Source organism: Salmo salar, chromosome 18, assembly GCF_965601325.2.
Source record: "Salmo salar chromosome 18, fSalSal1, whole genome shotgun sequence".
NCBI classification, from domain to species: Eukaryota; Metazoa; Chordata; class Actinopteri; order Salmoniformes; family Salmonidae; genus Salmo; species Salmo salar.
In genome coordinates this window covers 76,804,186-76,825,079 of record NC_138308.1, presented here as the reverse complement: position 1 = coordinate 76,825,079, position 20,894 = coordinate 76,804,186, and the positions used below count along the sequence as shown (strand labels likewise).

The 20,894-nt window shown below is 41.0% G+C and overlaps 1 protein-coding gene across 2 annotated transcripts in view; it reads right to left on the bottom strand.

Moving 5' to 3' along the window:
- LOC106577627 (phospholipid-transporting ATPase ABCA1) overlaps window positions 1-20,894 on the bottom strand; it is a 229,420-nt gene that overhangs the window by 83,233 nt on the left and 125,293 nt on the right. For both annotated transcript variants that reach the window (XM_014155904.3, XM_014155905.3), the window contains exons 30-32: window positions 17,378-17,505; window positions 9,781-9,882; window positions 8,388-8,577 (exon numbers count right to left, since the gene is read on the bottom strand). In XM_014155904.3, the coding sequence (XP_014011379.3) occupies window positions 8,388-8,577; window positions 9,781-9,882; window positions 17,378-17,505 (420 nt within the window). The remainder of the gene's footprint in view (window positions 1-8,387; window positions 8,578-9,780; window positions 9,883-17,377; window positions 17,506-20,894) is intronic.

Below are 20,894 nucleotides of genomic sequence, written 5' to 3'. Positions count from 1 at the left end.
CATTTAACACTAAAATGGATCTTGGGGGTAAAAGCCTAAATAAAACAACAGTAATCTCTTGAAGCAAAGATGTGGCCAACCCAAATTGTTTGTTCTCTCTGCTTGATTCCAGGTTGCAGGACTTGCAAATACATTTCGTTGCTTATTTTCAGATATGTTTACGTCATAGTGTGGCTTAGGCTGGTCAATGAGGGGTTCCGTTCCCAATAAGCTGAACTCTGATTCATATTGTTCAGGTAATACAATGGAAATTGGTAATGTTGATGTACAATATAATAACAATGCATTACCATGCCAGGACAACACCCTGAAGAAAAAAATACGAAAAAGTAATTTGAAACAGGGAGGGTTGCCCTTAAACTTGTCCAATTTGGACCCCTGGCCAATTAGAAAACAGGAGTACATCAGTAACAGTGGAAGTTTGAATGCCTAGTTTTCAATATCTCTTGCTGTACTCATGTTTTGTGAACTAAGTGTGCTTCATTCATTCAAAATAGTTTTTGCAAGGGATTGTCTAGTGGTTTTGATTCCAAGGACCACCCATATGTAAAATGTGTGCATATGTATGGCATATGTTATTGTTACTATATTAAGGGTTGTTTTTGAAGGCTTCCGAAAGCATATTTCATTGAATTGGGATATAAGCATTTTCAAGAACTCCCACCTCTACTCACAAACGTGTTGAATGAAGAAAATATGCACAACTTCAATGATTTATTTGAAAGATAATGGGGGCAGGGCTATGCAGCAGTAGATGAGGAGAATCATTTGCAAACAGTCTGTAGTTAGAGCGGTCTCCTGATGATAAAGACATCAATTGTAATACCCAGAGCACGGCGGCTTTATCAATTCCTTTGCATGAATGGAGGCCTTTTCATCTGTGAAGGTTAAATATCGCCAATGAGAGTCAATACCTGAGATTTGGTAATAAGACTTACTGTCACATGCCATTTCCATGGAAACAACAATTTCACACTAACTACTGTGTCTGTGTGGGCCTGTTTTATTCTCGCTTCCTTTCCTTTCTGCAGTTTTTCAAGGGCATATTGGGAGGATAGCAGGGATAAAAGAAAATAAATCCACTTTAAAGGGAATGTATTCTCTGTATGTTCTGGGTTTCTGTTGGTGGGTCTGCCTGAGATACAAATCAATTCAAGCCCCCCCCCATTCAAGACTACGGCACACAGGTAAGATCTATAGCATTCATTGTTTGATAAATTAACACTGAGTTGGTGTGTGTGTGTGTTTGTGTGTGTGCGTGTGTGTGTGTGTGTATGTGTGTGTGTGTGTGTGTGTGTGTGTGTGTGTGTGTGTGTGTGTGTGTGTGTGTGTGTCTGTGTGTGTGTGTGAGAATGACACAAATATATATTTTCACAAAGTTTGCTGCTTCAGTGTCTTTAGATATTTTTGTCAGATGTTACTATGGAATACTGAAGTATAATTACAAGCATTTCACAAGTGTCAAAGGCTTTTATTGACAATTACATGAAGTTGATGCAAAGAGTCAATATTTGCAGTGTTGACCCTTCTTTTTCAAGACCTCTGCAATCTGCCCTGGCATGCTGTCAATTAACTTCTGGGCCACATCCTGACTGATGGCAGCCCATTCTTGCATACTCAATGCTTGGAGTTTGTCAGAATTTGTGGGGTTTTGTTTGTCCACCTGCCTTGAGGATTGACCACAAGTTATCAATGGGATTAAGGTCTGGGGAGTTTCCTGGCGATGGAACCAAAATATTGATGTTTTGTTCCCCGAGCCACTTAGTTATCACTTTTGCCTTATGGCAAGGTGCTCCATCATGCTGGAAAAGGCATTGTTCGTCACCAAACTGTTCCTGGATGGTTGGGAGAAGTTGCTCTCGGAGGATGTGTTGATACCATTCTTTATTCATGGCTGTGTTCTTAGGCAAAATTGTGAGTGAGCCCACTCCCTTGGCTGAGAAGCAACCCCACACATGAATGGTCTCAGGATGCTCTACTGTTGGCATGACACAGGACTGATGGTAGCGCTCACCTTGTCTTCTCCGGACAAGCTTTTTTCCGGATGCCCCAAACAATCGGAAAGGGAATTCATCAGAGAAAATGACTTTACCCCAGTCCTCAACAGTCTGTACCTTTTGCAGAATATCAGTCTGTCCTTGATGTTTTTCCTGGAGAGAAGTGGCTTCTTTGCGGCCCTTCTTGACACCAGGCCATCCTCCAAAAGTCTTTGCCGTACTGTGCGTGCAGATGCATTCACACCTGCCTGCTGCCATTCCTGAGAAAGCTCTGTACTGGTGGTGCCCCGATCCCGCAGCTGAATCAACTTTAGGAGACAGTCCTGGCGCTTGCTGGACTTTCTGGGGCGCCCTGAAGCCATCTTCACAACAACTGAACCGCTCTCCTTGAAGTTCTTGATGATCCGATAAATGGTTGATTTAGGTTCAATCTTACTGGCAGCAATATCCTTGCCTGTGAAGCCCTTTTTGTGCAAAGCAATGATGACGGCATGTGTTTCCTTTTAGGTAACCATGTTTGACAGAGGAAGAACAATGATTCCAAGCACCACCCTCCCATTGAAGTTTCCAGTCTGTTATTCGAACTCAATCAGCATGACAGAGTGATCTCCAGCCTTGTCCTCGTCAACACTCACACCTGTGTTAACGAGCGAATCACTGACATGATGTCAGCTGGTCCTTTTGTGGCAGGGCTGAAATGCAGTGGAAATGATTTTTGGGGGGATTCAGTTCATTTGCATGGCAACGAGGGACTTTGCAATTAATTGCAATTCATCTGATCACTCTTCATAACATTCTGGAGTATATGCAAATTGCCATCATACAAACTGAGGCAGCAGTTTTTGTGAAAATTAATATTTGTGTCATTCTCAAAACTTTTGGCCCCGACTGTGTATGGTCAGTGCCTGAGTGTGTGCATGTGCCAGTGTGTGCCAGTGTGTGTGTGTGTGTGTGTGTGTGTGTGTGTGTGTGTGTGTGTGTGTGTGTGTGTGTGCGCGTGCGTGCGTGCGTGTGTGTGCGGGGGTGGGATTCATCCCGCGACAAGTGCATCTATCTTTATATGTTTCATGTCTGTACCTCTGTCTCCCAAATCTGAAGAGTAGTATAGCTTATTCCTCTGAACTCACAAGGGCAGATGGCGTGGAATGTCATCTTCCTTCAGAATGACGTACAAGATATGTGGGTAAAATACTGTATGTTCCAATAGGACTGCTGTTTTAGACAGCATGCGACAAATCACAATGAAAGCATTCTTGTGTCATACAACTGATGAGTCATTTAGCTCTGCTTGAGGAGAATGAAGTAGACGTTCTCATGTCTTGCCGGTAGGAAATGTAACATTCATCCTTCTGACTTGTTCATCAGGCCTACACGTGGCATTAATGTTCCATGCTCATTAAAGGCATGGATTATATGGTCCAACATCATCCAACCTATTCCAAAAATTCCCCAAATACCATTGAACGCTTGTGTTTGAACAACACCATGTGAAGGGAAGAGTGGCAGAAAGAGATACAATCAAAATACAGTGATCTTAGAGAAGGGACGGAAAAAAATTGAGAAGGAGAGAGAGACTCGTGTAATGTATTCAACAGCACGTCTCACCTTGATAACCTCGTCGAGATCCGGAACATCCATGTGTCAGAATAAGAAAGGCCACACAAAGGGTATTCCTTTCGTCCGACTGTCTCGACAACAATCCATATCCCATAATACCGTTTTCCAACCGCGACTTCAAATAGGCCCTGCTTTGTCACAGGATGTGGGGGTACACTGTGAGGCTCGCACAAGCTCAACGAGGTATTATATATCCGGCAACGGCTGACGTCTTGTGATAGTCCATCGCTATAAATGAGCTCTTGGAAGGACGGAAGGATGGGGGGAAGAGATGAGGACTGGGGATGAGCCGTGCGTCTTTAAAAAGGGTATTTTCACCAAACAGCATGGGCTGTCGTTAAGGGAAGCCTTTGGCTTTCAAGGGCCTCTTACTGTCTGTCTGAGAGGACTCAGCAGACACAAATGTGTACACACTAACACACATGCATGCATACGCATTGGCATTCACAAACACACAGGTTGGGCAGGTTGGGTTGCTAATATCAGAATCTTAGGTGCCACCTACTGGCATTTAACCTCTAACCTGCTTCAGGGGCCCTGCTCTGTGACCTACTATGTGCTACTTCCAGCCTCTCTCATGTGTCTGTCCGTCTGTCTCCGCCTGCCTGCCTGCCTGCCTGCCTGTCTGCCTGCCTGCCTGCCTGCCTGCCTGCCTGCCTGCCTGTCTGTCTCCGTCTGACTGTCTGTCTCCGTCTGACTGTCTGTCTCCGTCTGTCTCCGTCTGTCTCCGTGTGTGTGTGTGTATAAGAGTTCCTCTTTGCCAAGATTTTGTCAAACATCCCAATTAGCAATCTTAGAAAAATATTCAAAGGCTTCACAGTCAAACATCTAAATATTCATTCCAAGTTTATGCGATACAGATGTAGGGTTTTAATTTGAGCCAGTTTGCTACAGCAGGAAAATAATCTTGCAGCATGACAAAATGTGAATTATTATGTGGATTATAATTCATGGATATTTTTGTAGGAGTTGATACATTTGATATAAGGGAAAATCAAGTCTGAAATGTAAAAGGGGAAATTACAAATATCAGAAGCCTTTTTAAATCTTAAATCTCGTGCCACAGGGTGATCACATTAAGATCCTACATCTGTACTTCAGAACATGACGCCAAGCAGAAAAAAACAGTCATCTCCCTCACAAGCTCCACAGAACCAAATGATCTCAGATTTGTCAGACTGTGCTTTTGGATATTTGTTTGGAAACTGTGTCAGTACTATATCCGCCTCTTAGACATTCAAGTTCCTCTAAGAACAGGAGGGGGTAAAAGAGAGGGGAAAGAAGGGTGAAAAACAGAGGAACTTTTCACAAACTGTCTGTGCAAGTCAAAACACTGTCTGCAAATACATGTCAAAAGGCATCACACCTTCGCATAGCGCTGCAGGGATAAAGTGTCACTCCTTACATCTTCTCTGACAAGAATGTAAATTTATACATCCACTGTATTTGATTTATCACCCTATTTTGGTCTTTGATCAACTGTTGAATGTACCATTCAAGTGGGTGACTAACTCTGTCGATCACCTATCAAATCAACCTCACGCCTCCTCACCAGTAGAGTGTTTGTCCTCAGTCTCAAGGAGTGTCCACAGATATCTCCCAGCTGGGATTTGGACAGGCACATCAAACCAGGAGTTGATTGACAAAATAGACAGGTGGTATTTCTGTCTGAGGGAAGAAAACGATGTGGCTGTCAATACAAAGCCCCCAGAATCAAAACAGTGAATGTCATGACTACCCCATCTAGTAGTATTGGGATTCGTAGATGTTTGTGTCTTGAAAAGCACGACTCAAAGGACTGGTTTTAGTTTTTGTGTGTAAATGTGGGATATTGACTTTCTATTTACATGCCAAGACACCAAGAAAAAAAGGAAAATAATCAGTCAATCAAACCACTGGGTACTGTATACTGACTTTCAGTGCTTTTGATCATTTGCGAAACTTTATACATTATTATAACTTTTTGCGTGCCCTATAACCGGGATAGATTTAGATCATGAGTTCATTATTCAGGGGTACATTCATTCCCTTTAACTTTTTGTCATTGCACTTAAACCATTTGCGGGAGCGGAACATATTTTCTTAGAACATTTTTTGGTTTCCTAAAACCCAGCAGAACAGAAACAGCTCATGTCAAGACATGAACGACTGTCAATGAGCCAAGCATGAACGACCCTAGAATGTAACAAAAAGCATTATGTATGCAGACACATTTCCCTCTGGTCCTGTAATGGACTATAATCTACCATCTTTATGATAGATATGTTTCCAAGATCACTTGGCACACTCAGACTCTCATCTCACATACCTCAAATAATAACCCATAATGCACTGGCAGAGAACAAACCTTGTGTAAACACCAAAAGCCATTTCCAATAAAAGTTAGAATGCACCTGTCCATCAATGTCTAGCTTTTTCATTACCATTCAAGATATTGGAGCCATGGAATAGCATTTCCCCTTCAAGTCAATGTTCTGTGATTGAGTGGACCGGCGGCCATATTGAGTGGACCGATAACCCACACGATGACTGCTTCCGTCTATCCAGTCAAATTGAAATGGTCTGAGGAGCTTTGTCCATTCTAGTAATTCTCTGTCTACACTGCAGTGCACAAAATGTGGTGAGTAGTTAACTCAATGAGAAAGACAATAGTTGAACAGTTTTGAACAAATGCATTTCTTTAAATTTAAAAGAGAAGCAAGAGCGAGTGAGAGAAGAAGAGAGCTATCTATATTTTGTTGTATTTTTTTTTCACTTTCACTTAGAGTAGCTAGAGAATGCAGCAAGCTAGTTTAGCCTACTCAAACACCCAGCCCAAACAGAGAGGGATGCTATGTTAGCTAGCTGGCTATGGCTATCCAACTCTGGAACTCTTCCAAGTCAAAGTAAGCTTTTGGTTTTATTAATTAATTGCCCGCCGGTGTAACTGCTAAACTGCTTGCTGACTGCATGATTATAGCGGGTTTACTAATGCGTTAGTTAGAGTAGCTATGTTGACTATGATGTTAGTTAATATGGTGACAACAATGTAGGCTGTGTGTAGCGGTTATGATATGAAGGTTTGGCTTGGGAAGGATTTTTCGCATGGTCACTGCACTGAAGCACACAAGCATAGGAAAAGGTGAGAGGAGGACAGTGCGTAGATGCGAGAAGGAATTAAACAACGAGCAAAATGATCATGCTGTTTGTATGGGGCTGCTATGAAAGTGAACTGTGTTTGCGTGTGATCAGGTGTGTATTCATTGTACCGATTCTATTGAAAAATGTTTCTTAAAAGGAAGCAAACGGAACAAAGCAGGGATATACAAACCTGAATTTGATCATTGAAACTCTCGTTTGTAACTGTGGGACTAATGATTACACGCTAGATCAGCTAGATGCAGGCAAGAGTGTGCAAGGCAGTAATAAATGTGTCACTGTCTGTCACCTTGATTACTCAATTTTTTCTCTCGACCTGTGCACTTATGTTGAAAACTTTAATTCATAGGCTAGGTTGTAGTAACCTCATGATGTGTATAGGAAAATGTGAGTATCATGTAGTGGCCTAAACCTGTTGATGTTATATTGAGTTATGTGAATGGTATATGAATGACAGTCATCCAATATGCTGTAATAGAAATGAGATTAACATCCTCCCTCGCTGACCGACACTAACTGCAGCTATATACTTATTAAGTAGACTTTGACTTAAGATTGTTGTGCTCACTTCACCATATTGATTTAATTGAATTAGTGTTTTTTATGTAGAGAACTTATCCGGTTTTACAGTGTACGTTTGGAGCAATCCATTTAGGCCATGTAATGGTTCTAGGGGGAAAGAGCCCCAAGCCCGGTGACCACAAGGACCTGCCATCGATCCAGCCAGGATTAAGAATCCAGAGGTCAGCTCAGGAACATTGGCCCTCCTGCATTTGGCCATGTATGTTGATAGGCTAATAGCTTATAAAACATTGCCATTGATTTCCAGGAGACAGACAAAGCTCAGGTCTTGGACGTTATAGGGGAGGGGGTGGACATCAGCAAGCTCAGTGCTAACCCGTACCTGCTCTCCAAGGGTTGGTCTACGAGAGGTCAGAGTTCACGGGTTGCCAAAAAAAGAGTGATGAGACGCATTATCTCAACATACATTTTTGTCTTAAGACCAGCCATAAGGCTATTGTGGAAGACATGAGACAATAGTAACATTGATGTCATAAAACAATGTCCAAATTCACTGGATACATGTTCCCATATGAGCATATATTGGGTGTTGGATATGAATACTCTGGTTGACCCTTGTAATATAGTAATTGTGGTTAATGATCATAATGTATTGTCCTGTTGGATTAAATTGATTGATTGGTAAGGTGTATATATTACAATGGGGAGACAGAGCATTCAATCAGTATTACCCCAAGAAAGAGGGTTACCTTGGGAAACATGGTTTCACAACAGAAACATCTGAGGGCAAGATAACTTCAATTTCAAACCCCTGCATTGCCATTGCCGGACACTAGAGACATAACACACTGAACCAACTATGTTACACTTCACCCCCCTTTGACCTCCTCCTCACTGCACCTGGGTCACTGCACCAATTTTGTCTGGGGTTGGAAGCCTGCCCTCTTGAGCTGGCAGAGCTAAAGCTTAGGCATTCGTTCGGGGAGCTAACACAAGACTTCAGGTCCAACGCAGGTTGCCAGATCAGTACACATTTCAGGCCAGAGGTCTAGTACTGCGATTGTAAATCGTTATGTTACAGGGAGACCTAGGGTTGCCAGATTGTGGACTAACCTGAGGGGGAGGCAGCCCACCGGCTCCAGGTGGGCAATCTGGCAACATGGTGGTCTTTTGAGGAGTGCTGCACTGGCAGTTAGGGGAAGGGTTGGCCATGCTCCAGTTTCCGTTGATGAAGATGTTGCTGATAGAGGGATCCACTGTGGGAGTGAACCACTTAGAATCATTCGGGACACATGGGAGATTTCTGGAGAAAAAGGGGTAAAACAACAATGATAATGATGAAACATGTGAATCCATTTGCCAACCTTCATAAGAAACCAGCATAATTCAATAAAGAAAACATCCGAATAGGAAAAATGGTACTTCGGCAGAAGAACTCTCAGCAGTTATCCTCAGAAAGACATGCCATTCTCATATAATACCTGTTTTAGGTCAAGCTCTTTCTAAACATAGATAATAAATCACGTTATCAACACAGCTACAGCATACAAGTCTCCTAATCTAAAACATGGAGGTAATGTAGCATGTTTCAATAAGCAGCTGAAGAATTAGGGAAGCAGAACAGCTTGATAAAGCATGTTGAACCTGATCAGGCTTGACAGAGAGAAGATAGAGCAGATATAGGATATCAGGGGTACTTACTATTGTCAACATTATTTCAACCCCTAACCGTAAAAAAAACAAGGCAAATCTACACAATACAAACATCATTCACCTCTGGGAACCCCAGAACAAATGAATATAAAATAAATGGTGGTATATAAGTTAGAATGAAGCCGTGAATAATGTATTATGTTTATTCATGTATTATACGATACATTGTAAATGCCTTCAGTCGTATGCAATTAATATTTGAAGAATCTTATTCCATGGTTGGATTAAGTCAATGATTTACTTTACCGCATGGATATTGTGTTAGAACATGTAAGAATAAAACCGAACTTTGTCTCTCAAAGAATTATCCTCCATGAGATATTCAACTTCAGATTCGGTCAAAACATCATTTTTATAAAAACATGCCAATGGGCCATATTTTGATCCAATTCCAAATCAACCAGCTTTAGATTTGGTCAAAACAACATGTTTATTGTCTTATTGAGGTGAACAATGTGCCAATGGGGGAGATGTTTGCCCAATTTCAAATCGACCCATAGCCCCCACCCAAAATGCACTTGTGGCGATCTGAAGGAATGACAGACAAGAAAACAATGTGGGAACATTTACACCAAGCATATCAGAGGGTATCCAATCCTTTCGAATGTTCAGGAGTCTTATGGCTTAGGGATAGAAGCTGTTTAGAAGCCTCTTGTACTTCCTGGACAACGTAGCTATTGTCATGCTGTGCAAGAACATTTGAAACAGGAGAAACACTGCAAACAAAACAAATGTAGTAATAATCTGTGGATTGAGGGACAGGTGTGTTAAAATGGCCGCTGGTCATACTTACGGTATCGGGTTGTTGGCCATGCAGCGAGTCCCAAACCCAGGATTATTCACCAAAGAGTCCGCCACCCGAGCAACCTCTGTGTTATTTGGCGGTCCATCATTGCTGTAATGAAATTGGACCTTGTTAGCTAGACTCCAACACTATCCCTTACAGGAGGGCTAATTATCGACATAATCCAAGGTGATCGTCTAATCATTTAATTGCCCACCATCTTGGATTTACAAAACATCCCCAGTCCTCACGATAACAAACAGACTGTGCACATATTCAGAGAATGTGGAAACAGAACATTTTGAAAGGTGCAAACTGCAATTTCTACATCCCTCCAACCACATCCCTTAGATTGACAGGAAACCAAGTGGTGGGGCTGCCATTGACTGAAAAACAAACGAAGCATTGTGGCTTTAAGAGCTGAATGTGAGGCAGAAGTTCAGGCTCAAAGCACTTGGATCATGACCTGACCAGCTGTTTATCCTGGTGGAACTTTGGGAGTTTCAATTACTGGACCAGATACCGTAACCGGGGTTGATCAAGCACGCTATAGCATTGATTAGTTCACGGAGGGTATGGCCCACGGGAATCAACAAAGATGAAGAGAATGGGTATAATGTATCCATCTCTAGATAGAGAAATTGGCCAAAAGGAAATGAGACCAACAGGAGTGGTTTTTTTTGTACTTTTGGATTTAAAGTAGTGCATGATGTCCAGCTAACATGCAACCAGACTTAGTTTAATAAAGGATGATTGAAGAATCGTTATATGTCGCTGGTATTTTGTTGAGAACATTACATTTCCAAATGAATACACACCACTGAGCACGTATGGGTGAGAAAAGCTCTTGGCATTCTGACTGAATGGAGCACATGTCAACATAACATAAACTCTGTGTGTGTGTATATGTGTGTGTATATGTGTGTGTGTGTGAGTGTGTGCGCACGCGCATGCATGCTTGCGTGTGAGAGTGCGTGTGTGTGTGCATCAGAGCACGCTATTGTACATATGTGCCTGGAGGAAAAACAGACCGCTTTCTACAATCAATGTATACACAATCTCTGCTCTTTGTCTTGAGTGTACCTTGGCGCTGCGAAAACAGCTTTTTATAAAGATCATGGCTAGGGTCCAGCTGTAGTCACTGTTGGCCAATGGGATTAATACAATGTTCATAGGCTCATTTATCTCTCATGAAGGTCAACCTATAATTTCCGCCACCATAAGCGAGGAGTCCAATCGAAGTGGCTGATTGTAAAAATGGATTTTGCTCAGCCATCTGTTTTAACATTAACAATAGCTGGGTCTGCTTCCCAAATGGCACCCTATTCCCGATATAGTGTACTAGTTTTGACCCGGGCCTGTAGGGCACTGGTAAAAAGCAGTGCACTATAAAGGGAATAGGATGCCATTTGGGAAGCACTCTTATTCAAAGTAACAAGACAATTGGGGGATCAAAACGAGCAGAGACAGACTGGAACTAATCTTAGGTTGAATCTTAGGTATATCTACAGAAAGGGAAAATCAGGTAATAGTCTATTTAGATGCAATGAGATTACAACAAACAATGCAGATCTGAGTGTTGAAATACTAATTTGGGAAATAAAATAGGCTTAATGTTCCCGGAAGGAAATATGATGCGTTTCCTTGAGTGTAAAATATAAATGGTTACTTTCTCATCAGACTGCTTTGGTAGAAAGGATGGTTTTGATCATCATAGCCTTCACTCTCCTGGTAAAGGAAAATCAGTCAGATGGATGAACTTTGTGAAACGTCACAGAGTAACAGAGTAGAGAGTAGTCTGATTAAACATGCAACCCCCTCCTTTCAACTCCCTTAATATCTGAGACAGCATTGTATGGATATTACATGTTAAAGGAATGAAGTCCTAAGACAATTTTGTCCATGGGACAATTGTGTTTGAATCTAATAGTGTCATCAATGTACGACCATACTGTGATATGAATTTAGTATCAGGACAACTTCTTTTTAAACCAATCTTTTTAACCTGCATTTGAATCTGTATTTTTTTTGCCACATTTCCCAGGCACGTTTGGTTGACATTGACTAATTGAGCTTGCATGAATTATGCATACCTTCTCTGTCTCAGCCTGGTATGGCTTTCCAGCTTAAGACTTCACAAAGGGAAGTGTCTTAAAATTATTCAGGGGAGAAGACAATATGCAGTAATTGACCACAGAGAATGTCAGAGAAGAGAAAGAACTTCAGCTTGCTAATGATGTGACACATAACCAGGCTAGATTCTGGTCGTTCTGTTGAGTTCTGCATATTTAATGTGGCGTAACAATTGCAGTTAAAACTCACTGCCTTTAGTCTAACTTTGACTAAGAAGGTGAAGCTCTACCTGTGATTTCCATAGCAACATGCTAGAGCCTGATATTGTCTGTTTAAAAGCCCAGTGCAGTCAAAAATCTGTTTTCCCCATATTTTTTGTATCATATTGTAAAACACCTGATGAAACTAATATTGTAGAAGTGTGAATAAGTTTGATCAGTGTAATTTCTGATATTTGCTGGTTGAAAGTACAATCTAATCAGCAGGTTTGCATGGGGGCGTGTTTCGGCTTTCCATGTTGACGTCACCATGTGGTTAATTGGTTTATAGACCAATAACAAAGAGAGTTCCAAACCTCTCTGCCTAGAACAGCTAGTTTTCAGTTTTCCCCTCCCCACTCAGACCACTCCCAGAAAGATTCTTCCTTGAAGATAAAAAGCCATTTTAATGGAACACTGTTACAGCAACGTACTTAATTGTTACCCAGAAATGATTTGATATTGCTATAAAAACGGCTGCATTTGGCCGCCTTTAAACTGTCCAACGGGATCAATCTATTACAATGCAATGATCTCCCCTGGATAAAATAAGCAAACCTCAATAGAATATCAATGTGCGGGAGCAGGGACTCCAATAAGATTCATTGTCACTGCAGCGGTTGGATACATTAGCAGAGTATCGGCAACTCTATGAAATATTCAACATGTTTTTCACATTATATCTACGTTTTCTGGGATGCATTTCAAAAGCAAACCCCAAAACGCAGAACATGAAATTCTCAAAGAAAATGTACTGATGGTGAACTTTCACAGAAGAAGAAAAACAGGCTTGTCGATATGTTATGTATAGAATGCTTATGTTGCCCATAATAGGACAGCCTCAATCTCAGGAGAAAATAAAATCCTGCTGAGATTGAGGCTATCCTAATATGGGCATGGTAAATGTAAGTGTTTTTTTTGGGCCACTTGAACAAAGAAGAGCTGTAGAACTTTTTGAAGATCTGAGGGCCCATGACAAATCTTTTCAGCCTCCTGAAGGGGAAGAGACATTGTCGTGTGTTTGTGTGTGTGGACCATGTTAATTCCTTTTTGGCGTAGAGACAGAGGATCTCAACCCTCTACAGCCCCGGTGATGTAGATGGTGGCGTGCTCGGCCCTCCGTTTCCTGTTGTCCATGATCAGCTTTGTCTTGATGACGTTGAAGGAGATCATCTTGACTGAATGCATCACCGGTTGGTATGGCAACTGCTTGGCAACCGACCACAAGGAGCTACAGAGGGTAATGCGTACCCTGCAGTACATCACTGGGGCCGAGCACCCAGCCATCCAAGACCTCTATACAGTATAAGAGGCTGGCCCTAAAAATTGTCAAAGACTCTAGCCACCCAAGTAATAAACTATTCTCTCCGCTACCGCACGGTAAGCGGTACTGATGCACCAAGTCTGGAACCAACAGGACCCTGAAAAGCTTCTACCCCCAAACCATAAGACTACTAAAAGGTTAACCAAGTAGCTACCCGGACTATCTGCGTTGACCCTACTTGCACAACTCTTTTGACTCGTCACATACGCTGCTGCTACTGTTTATTATCTATTCTGTTGCCTAGTCACTTTATACCAACCTATACAGTACCTACTTATTCAAGGGTTTTTCTTTCTTTTTACTGTTTTCTACATTGTAGAATAATAGTGAAGACACCAAAACTATGAAATAGCACATATGGAATCAACACAAAAAAGTGTTAAACAAATCAAAATATATTTTATATTTGAGATTCTTCAAAATAGCCACTCTTTGCCTTGATGACAGCTTAGCACACTCTTGGCATTCTCTCAACCAGCTTCACCTGGAATGTTTTTCCAACAGTCTTGAAGGAGTTCCTACATATGCTGACCACTTATTGTCTGCTTTTTTTCATTCTGCGGTCAAACTCATCCCAAACCATCTCAATTGGGTTAAGGTCAGGTGATTGTGGAGGCCAGGTCATCTGATGAAGCACTCCATCCCCTCCTTGGTCAAATAGCCCTTACACAGCCTGGAGGTGTGTTGGGTCATTGTCCTGTAGAAAAACAAAAGATAGTCCCACAGGCGTATCGCTGCAGAATAACGTGGTAGCCATGCTGGTTAAGAGTGGCTGGAATTCTAAATAAATCACAGAGAGTGTCATCAGCAAAGCACCCTCACACCTTCACACATCCTCCTCTGGGCTTCATGTTGGGAACCACACACGTGGAGATCATCCGTTGACCTACTCTGTGTCTCACAAAGACACGGCAGTTGGAACCTGCAATTCAACCATGAAGGTCTGTTTCACGCAGTCTCCTAGGAACAGTTGATGTTGAGATGTGTCTGTTACTTGAACTCCGTGAAGCATTTATTTGGGCTGCAATTTCTGAGGCTGGAAACTCTAATGAACTTATCCTCTGCAGCAGAAGTAATTCTGGGTCTTCCTTTCCTGTGTTGGTCCTCATCATAGCCAGTTTCATCATAGCGCTTGATGGTTTTTGCGACTGCACTTGAAGAAACTTTCAAAGTTCTTGAAATGTTCCGTATTCACTGACCTTCATGTCTTTAAGTAATGATGGACTGTCGTTTCTCTTTGCTTATTTGAACTGTTCTTGCCATAATATGGACTTAGTCTTTTACCAAATAGAGCTATCTTCTGTATACCACCTCTACCTTGTCAGAACACAACCGATTGGCTCAAATGCATTAAGAATGAAAGAAATTATAGAAATCTACTTTTATCAAAGCACACTTGTTCATTGAAATGCATTCCAGGTGACTACCTCATGAAGCTGGTTGAGAGAATGCCAAGAGTGTGCAAAACTGTCATCAAGACAAAGGGTGGCTACTTTGAAGAATCTCAAATCTCAAATATATTTTTATTTGTTTCACACTTTCTTGGTTACTACATGATTCCATATGTGCTATTTCATAGTTTTGATGTATTCACTATTATTCTACAATGTAGAAAATTGTACAAATAAATACAAACCCTTGAATGAGTAGGTGTGTCCAAACCTTTGACTGGTACTGTATGTACTGTACTACCTCAATTACCTCGTACCACTGGACATTGACTCGGTTCTGGTACCCCGTGTATTTAGTCAAGTTATCGTTCCTCATTGTGTATTTATTCGTCATGTTATTATTTTTCTACATTTTTCTCTCTGCATTGTTGGGAAGGGCCAGTAAGTATGCATTTCACTGTTAGTTAACGAAGCAGGTGACAAATAAATTGTGATTTGATTTGAGGTTAGAAAGAAATTGTGTATGTCCCATATGGCACCCTATTCCCTATGGAGTGCACTACATTTTTCAACAACAAAAAAAGAAGTAGTGCCTTATATTGTGAATAGGGTGCTATTTGGGGCACACAGTAAGATTAATTATTTAGTATGTCATTGCAGACTCAACCATGGAAGGAAAGGACTAGCCTGGTCCTAGACCTTTATGTGCTTCAGACAACTTCTCTGACAATCAATGTCATGATGACATACAGTATGGGGTTGATATGACGGCGATAGTCAGAAGAGTTGGCTGAAGCACACACACTTAGAGACCAGACCTGGAATTAATGGAGTGCCTGATTTAGGGGAAAGTAATCAAAACAATTATTCCCTCCAAACATTGGAACTAGAAGCGATCCGCAGTATCAGCTACAGCATGTGTTTTCTGCATTCACATTAACTTCTATGGGCTACGTGGGACGCGAGTGAAATATCAGGGCGGCAAATTCAAAACAACAAAATCTCATAATTCAAATTTCTCAAACATACAACTATTTTACACCATTTTAAAGATACACTTCTCCTTAATGTAACCACATTGTCCGATTTCAAAAAGGCTTTACAGTGAAAGCAAAACATTAGATAATGTTAGGAGAGTACATAGACAAAAATAACCACACAGCCATTTTCCAAGCAAGGATATATGTCACAAAAACCCAAAACACAGCTAAATGAAGCCCTAACCTTTGACGATCTTCATCAGATGACACTCCTAGGACATCATGTTACACAATACATGCATGTTTTGTTCGATAAAGTTCATATTTATATCCAAAAACAGCATTTTACATTGGCGCGTGATGTTCAGAAAATGTATTCCCACCAAAACTTTCGGTGAATGTGCACATCAATATACAAAAATACTCATCATAAACGTTGACAAAATACATAACAATTATTTTAAGAATTATAGATACAGTACTCCTTTATGCAACCGCTGTGTTAGATTTTAAAATAGCTTTTCGGCGAAAGCACATTTTTCAATATTCTGAGTACATAGCTCGCCATCAAAGTAAGCTATACAGACACCCGCCAAGTTCTGGGGTCACCTAAACTCAGAATTAGTATCATAAATATTCTCTTATCTTTGCTGATGTTCGTCAGAATGCACTCCCAGGACTACTACTTCCACAAGAAATGTTGTTTTTGTTCGAAATAATCCATATTTATGTCCAATTACCTCCGTTTTGTTTGTGCGTACAGAGCACTTTCCAAAGGCATAACGCGCGAGCGTGGTACCAGAGACGAAAAGTCAAAATGTTCCATTACCGTTCTTAGAAGCATGTCAAACGTTGTTTAAAATCAATCTTTATGGTATTTTTAACGTAAAAATGCGATAATATTCCAACCAGACAATAGCGTATTCATTCCAGAAGAAAAATAAGGAAAGGCGCGCTCGCGGTATCGCGCATATCCAATCCCTTTGTCCCCAGGCAGTCCACTGATTGACTGGGCTCCTATACTCTGCCCGGTTACAAGAGACGGATGAAACAACTTTCTGAAGGCTTTTGACAGCCAATGGAAGCCTTAGGAAGTGCAACGTGACCCCTCAGACACTGTCGTTTCGATAGGGATAAGAAAGAAGAACTACAATTCTCAGATCTTCCACTTCCTGGTTGAATTTTTCTCAGGTTTTTGCCTGCCATATGAGTTCTGTTATACTCACAGACGCCATTCAAACAGTTTTAGAAACTTCAGAGTGTGTTCTATCCAAATCTACTAATAATATGCATATTCTAGTTTCTGGGCAGGAGTAGTAACCAGTTTAATATGGGTACGTTTTTCATCCGGCTGTGAAAATACTGCCCCCTATACCTTAAGAAGTTAACAGTATGCTCATTGTTCATAACAACACTGTAGAACTACTTTACATCTTTTAAGAATTATTTTATATCTGTCCCGGTCAGGTTACCCCGCTGCGTTCGCTACGTTTATACATATTCAATACAAATATCAACATGTACACCTGCACTGAGAGGTGTCATTTTAAAGTCTGAGAGCATGACGTTTCAGTGGCTCACCTGTAGAATGTCGTTTGGGGCAGTCCGTACATCCAAGGCTGCAACTCCAAGTTGGGGTACTCAGCAAAAGGGGGGACGATGACGGAGAAGATGAGAGACAGGCAGACGAAGGCAGCAGGCAGAATCACCTGTGTGACATAGATATGATATCATAATCAGCTGCAAAATGACGCTTCTTTGGCGATGCCTATTTTAGGTGTCCTATCCTGTCAATACACTGTTGTGACACTGTCACAACACAAGGCTGACACAATGCTCGTCATAACAGTTCATGACAATAACGGACTGACCACATAACTCTGTAATGATATTAACAAAAGTTGCCTATTTTCCATGTTAGGACAGTGTCATGGCTGGTCTGTCATTCATGTCATCATGTGACAGACGCTACATGCAAGTCTTGCATACAGAGTACTGTTACAGTACAGTATGTTCTGTTATTAAGGTAATCTAATCTAATAGTGGGATATCTAAAATAATAATGTGTGTTACGGCACCACTTTCACCAGCCAACCAAATGAACAGAGCATATTCCCCATAGAACTAGAAGAGGGATGTAGTTTCAAGTGTACGACCGAGGCTCACTCAGGCAGCATCAAAGTGTTATTGCACAATCCAATTAGTAAATGCTGGGAGTGATAATTTGTCTTTTCACTTGTTTCATGCTTTTACTCAGATTGGAAATGTGTACTGTACTGCACTGAATAAGCATCATTCAAATGAAGTACAGTGCATTCGGAAAGTTTTCAGACCCCTTGACTTTTTCCACATTTTGTTACGTTACATTTAAAAAAAAAAAAATCCATTTTAGAATAAAGCTGTAACGTAACAAAATGTGGAAAAAGGAAAGGGGTCTGAATACTTTCCGAATGCACTGTATCATTGCCACAAATCTATTAATCGTGCTTGCATTTGTGTGTGTGTGTGGCGTGTGGCGTGTGCATCCGTGCCAGTGCCTGTGTGTGCCTGTTGTGGAAGAGATGGGTGGGGAGGGTAATTCCTAACATCTACTGCTACAGTAGTTACATCATCCTACCCCCATCATCAGCCCCAACCCCCACCCAATCTCTGTTACACTCCACAACAATAGTGATGCAAGCAAGAAGACATGAGACCGAAGCCTTTTTGTACCCGTGTCAATTATTATGCTCACCGTGAACTTGTTTTGGCTGCCATGCATGTGTAAGGAGTTTTATTAAACACTTTCAAACATCATCAATCGTCACCCACTTTGCTTTATTCTCTTTTCTACCATCGAAGCTCACTGCCACAATTTCCTCCCTTTCTCTCCCTCGTGGAAATGTTCCCTTTTCATTTCCGTTCTTGGAGCTGACAAAAAGTCACAGATAGAATGCGCAATATCTCTTTAATCACTTGTACCGTTAGGTACTCCACTGAAGAGAGATGTTTGCTCAACTTGATTAATTGCATGCTGCAACTGCCGGAGCCCATTCAAACAGTACAATACATTTGAAAAAATGCTATATTTACCGCAGAGTTCTATGTAAATGCAGGCACCGAAAAAGGAATAGACCGCGTTTACTGAAAAGCGGCTTAATGAGACAATACGTAAGATGGAGGACAACAGAACACACACTCTGACTGTAATTGTGTGTGGCAGCTTGTAGTAGTTCTTCTGCAAACGCCCCGCAAACAATACAGAAAAGTCATTACGTTCACAATGTCAATGCACTCTATAGACTGAGTTTAGCAGCACATACTCAAGTCTGGTGAAACAACGAATATCATCTTTCTAAATGGGTACAATACAAACACCAAAACACAATTATTGTGTTTTGTGATTCACTGTAAAATTTCAGTTCATTTGAGGGCAGACTGGCTTGTTGGCACAATACATTTGTTTTTGTGAATCAACTAGCTTGCAAATGCACAGGTAATGTACAGTGTACATATTAGGACATACATACTGCATCAGACATCCAACAGAAAATGCATCCAACGTGCTACTTGTCTGATGTGGCGTACGTCCTAATATGTACACCGTCCTACATGTAAAACAGACCATCAACCATAGAGACACAGTACCAGTCAAAAGTTTGGACACACCTACTCATTCAAGGGTTTTTATTTATTTTTACTATTTTCTACATTGTAGAATAATAGTGAATACATCAAAACTATGAAATAACACATATGGAATCATGTAGTAACCAAAAAAGTATTAAACTAAATAAAATATAATTTATATTTGAGATTCTTCAAAGTAGCCACCCTTTGCCTTGATGACAGCTTTGCACACTCTTCGCATTCTCTCAACCATCTTCATGAAGAATGCTTTTCCAACAGTCTTGAAGGACTTCCCACATATGCTGAGCATTTGTTGGCTGCTTTTCCTTCACTTTGCGGTCCAACTTATCCCAAACCATCTCAATTGGGTTGAGGTCGAGTGATTGTGGAGGCCAGGTCATCTGATGCAGCACTCCATCACTCTCCTTCTTGGTCAAATAACCCTTACACAGCCTGTAAGTGTGATGGGTCAATGTCCTGTTGAAAAAACAAATAATAGTCCCACTAAGCGCAAACCAGATGGGATGGCGTATCACTGCAGAATGCTGTGGTAGCCATGCTGGTTAAGTGTGCCTTGAATTCTAAATAAATCACTTGAACTCTGTGAAGCATTTATTTGGGCTGCAATTTCTGAGGTGCAGTTAACTCTAATGAACTTAGCCTCTGCAGCAGATAACTCTGTGTCTTCCTTTCCAGTGGCGGTCCTCATGAGAGCCAGTTTCATCATAGCGCTTGATGGTTTTTGCGACTGCACTTGAAGAAACTTTCAAAGTTCTTGAAATGTTCCAGATTGACTGACCTTCATGTCTTAAAGTAATGATGGACTGTGGTTTCTTTTTCCTTATTTGAGCTGTTCTTGTCATAATATGGACTTGGTCTTCTGTATACCACCCCTACCTTGTCACAACACCACTGATTGGCTCAAACGCATTAAGATAAATAAATATACCTTCTTTTTTTAACAAGGCACACCTGTTAATTGAAATACATTCTAGGTGACTGCCTCGTGAAGCTGGTTGAGAGAATGCCAAGAGTGTGCAAAGCTGTCATCAAGGCAAAGTGTGGCTACTTTGAAGAATATCAAACATAAGATATATTTGGAATTTCTTAATACATTTTTGGTAACTACATGATTCCATATGTGTTATTTCATAGTTTTGCTGTTTTCACTATCATTGTGCAATGTAGAAAATAGTAAAAATAAAGAAATGAATGAGTAGGTGTGTCCAAACTTTTGACTGGTACTGTACAGTATATGATATACTAATAGTGTTCTATTTAATTATATTCCATCAACAGGGATTTTGATAATCATCCTAATCATGACACCTTGGTCTCAATCCAGACCAGTGTGGAATCAATGTAGAACAACATAAGTGATATGCATTGCACTCTCCACACTATGTATCTGACCTGGGTTGTCAAGGTGATGCTACAGTATATAATGTACGATGTTGGCCATTAAATGCTAATTGACAGGAAATAACAA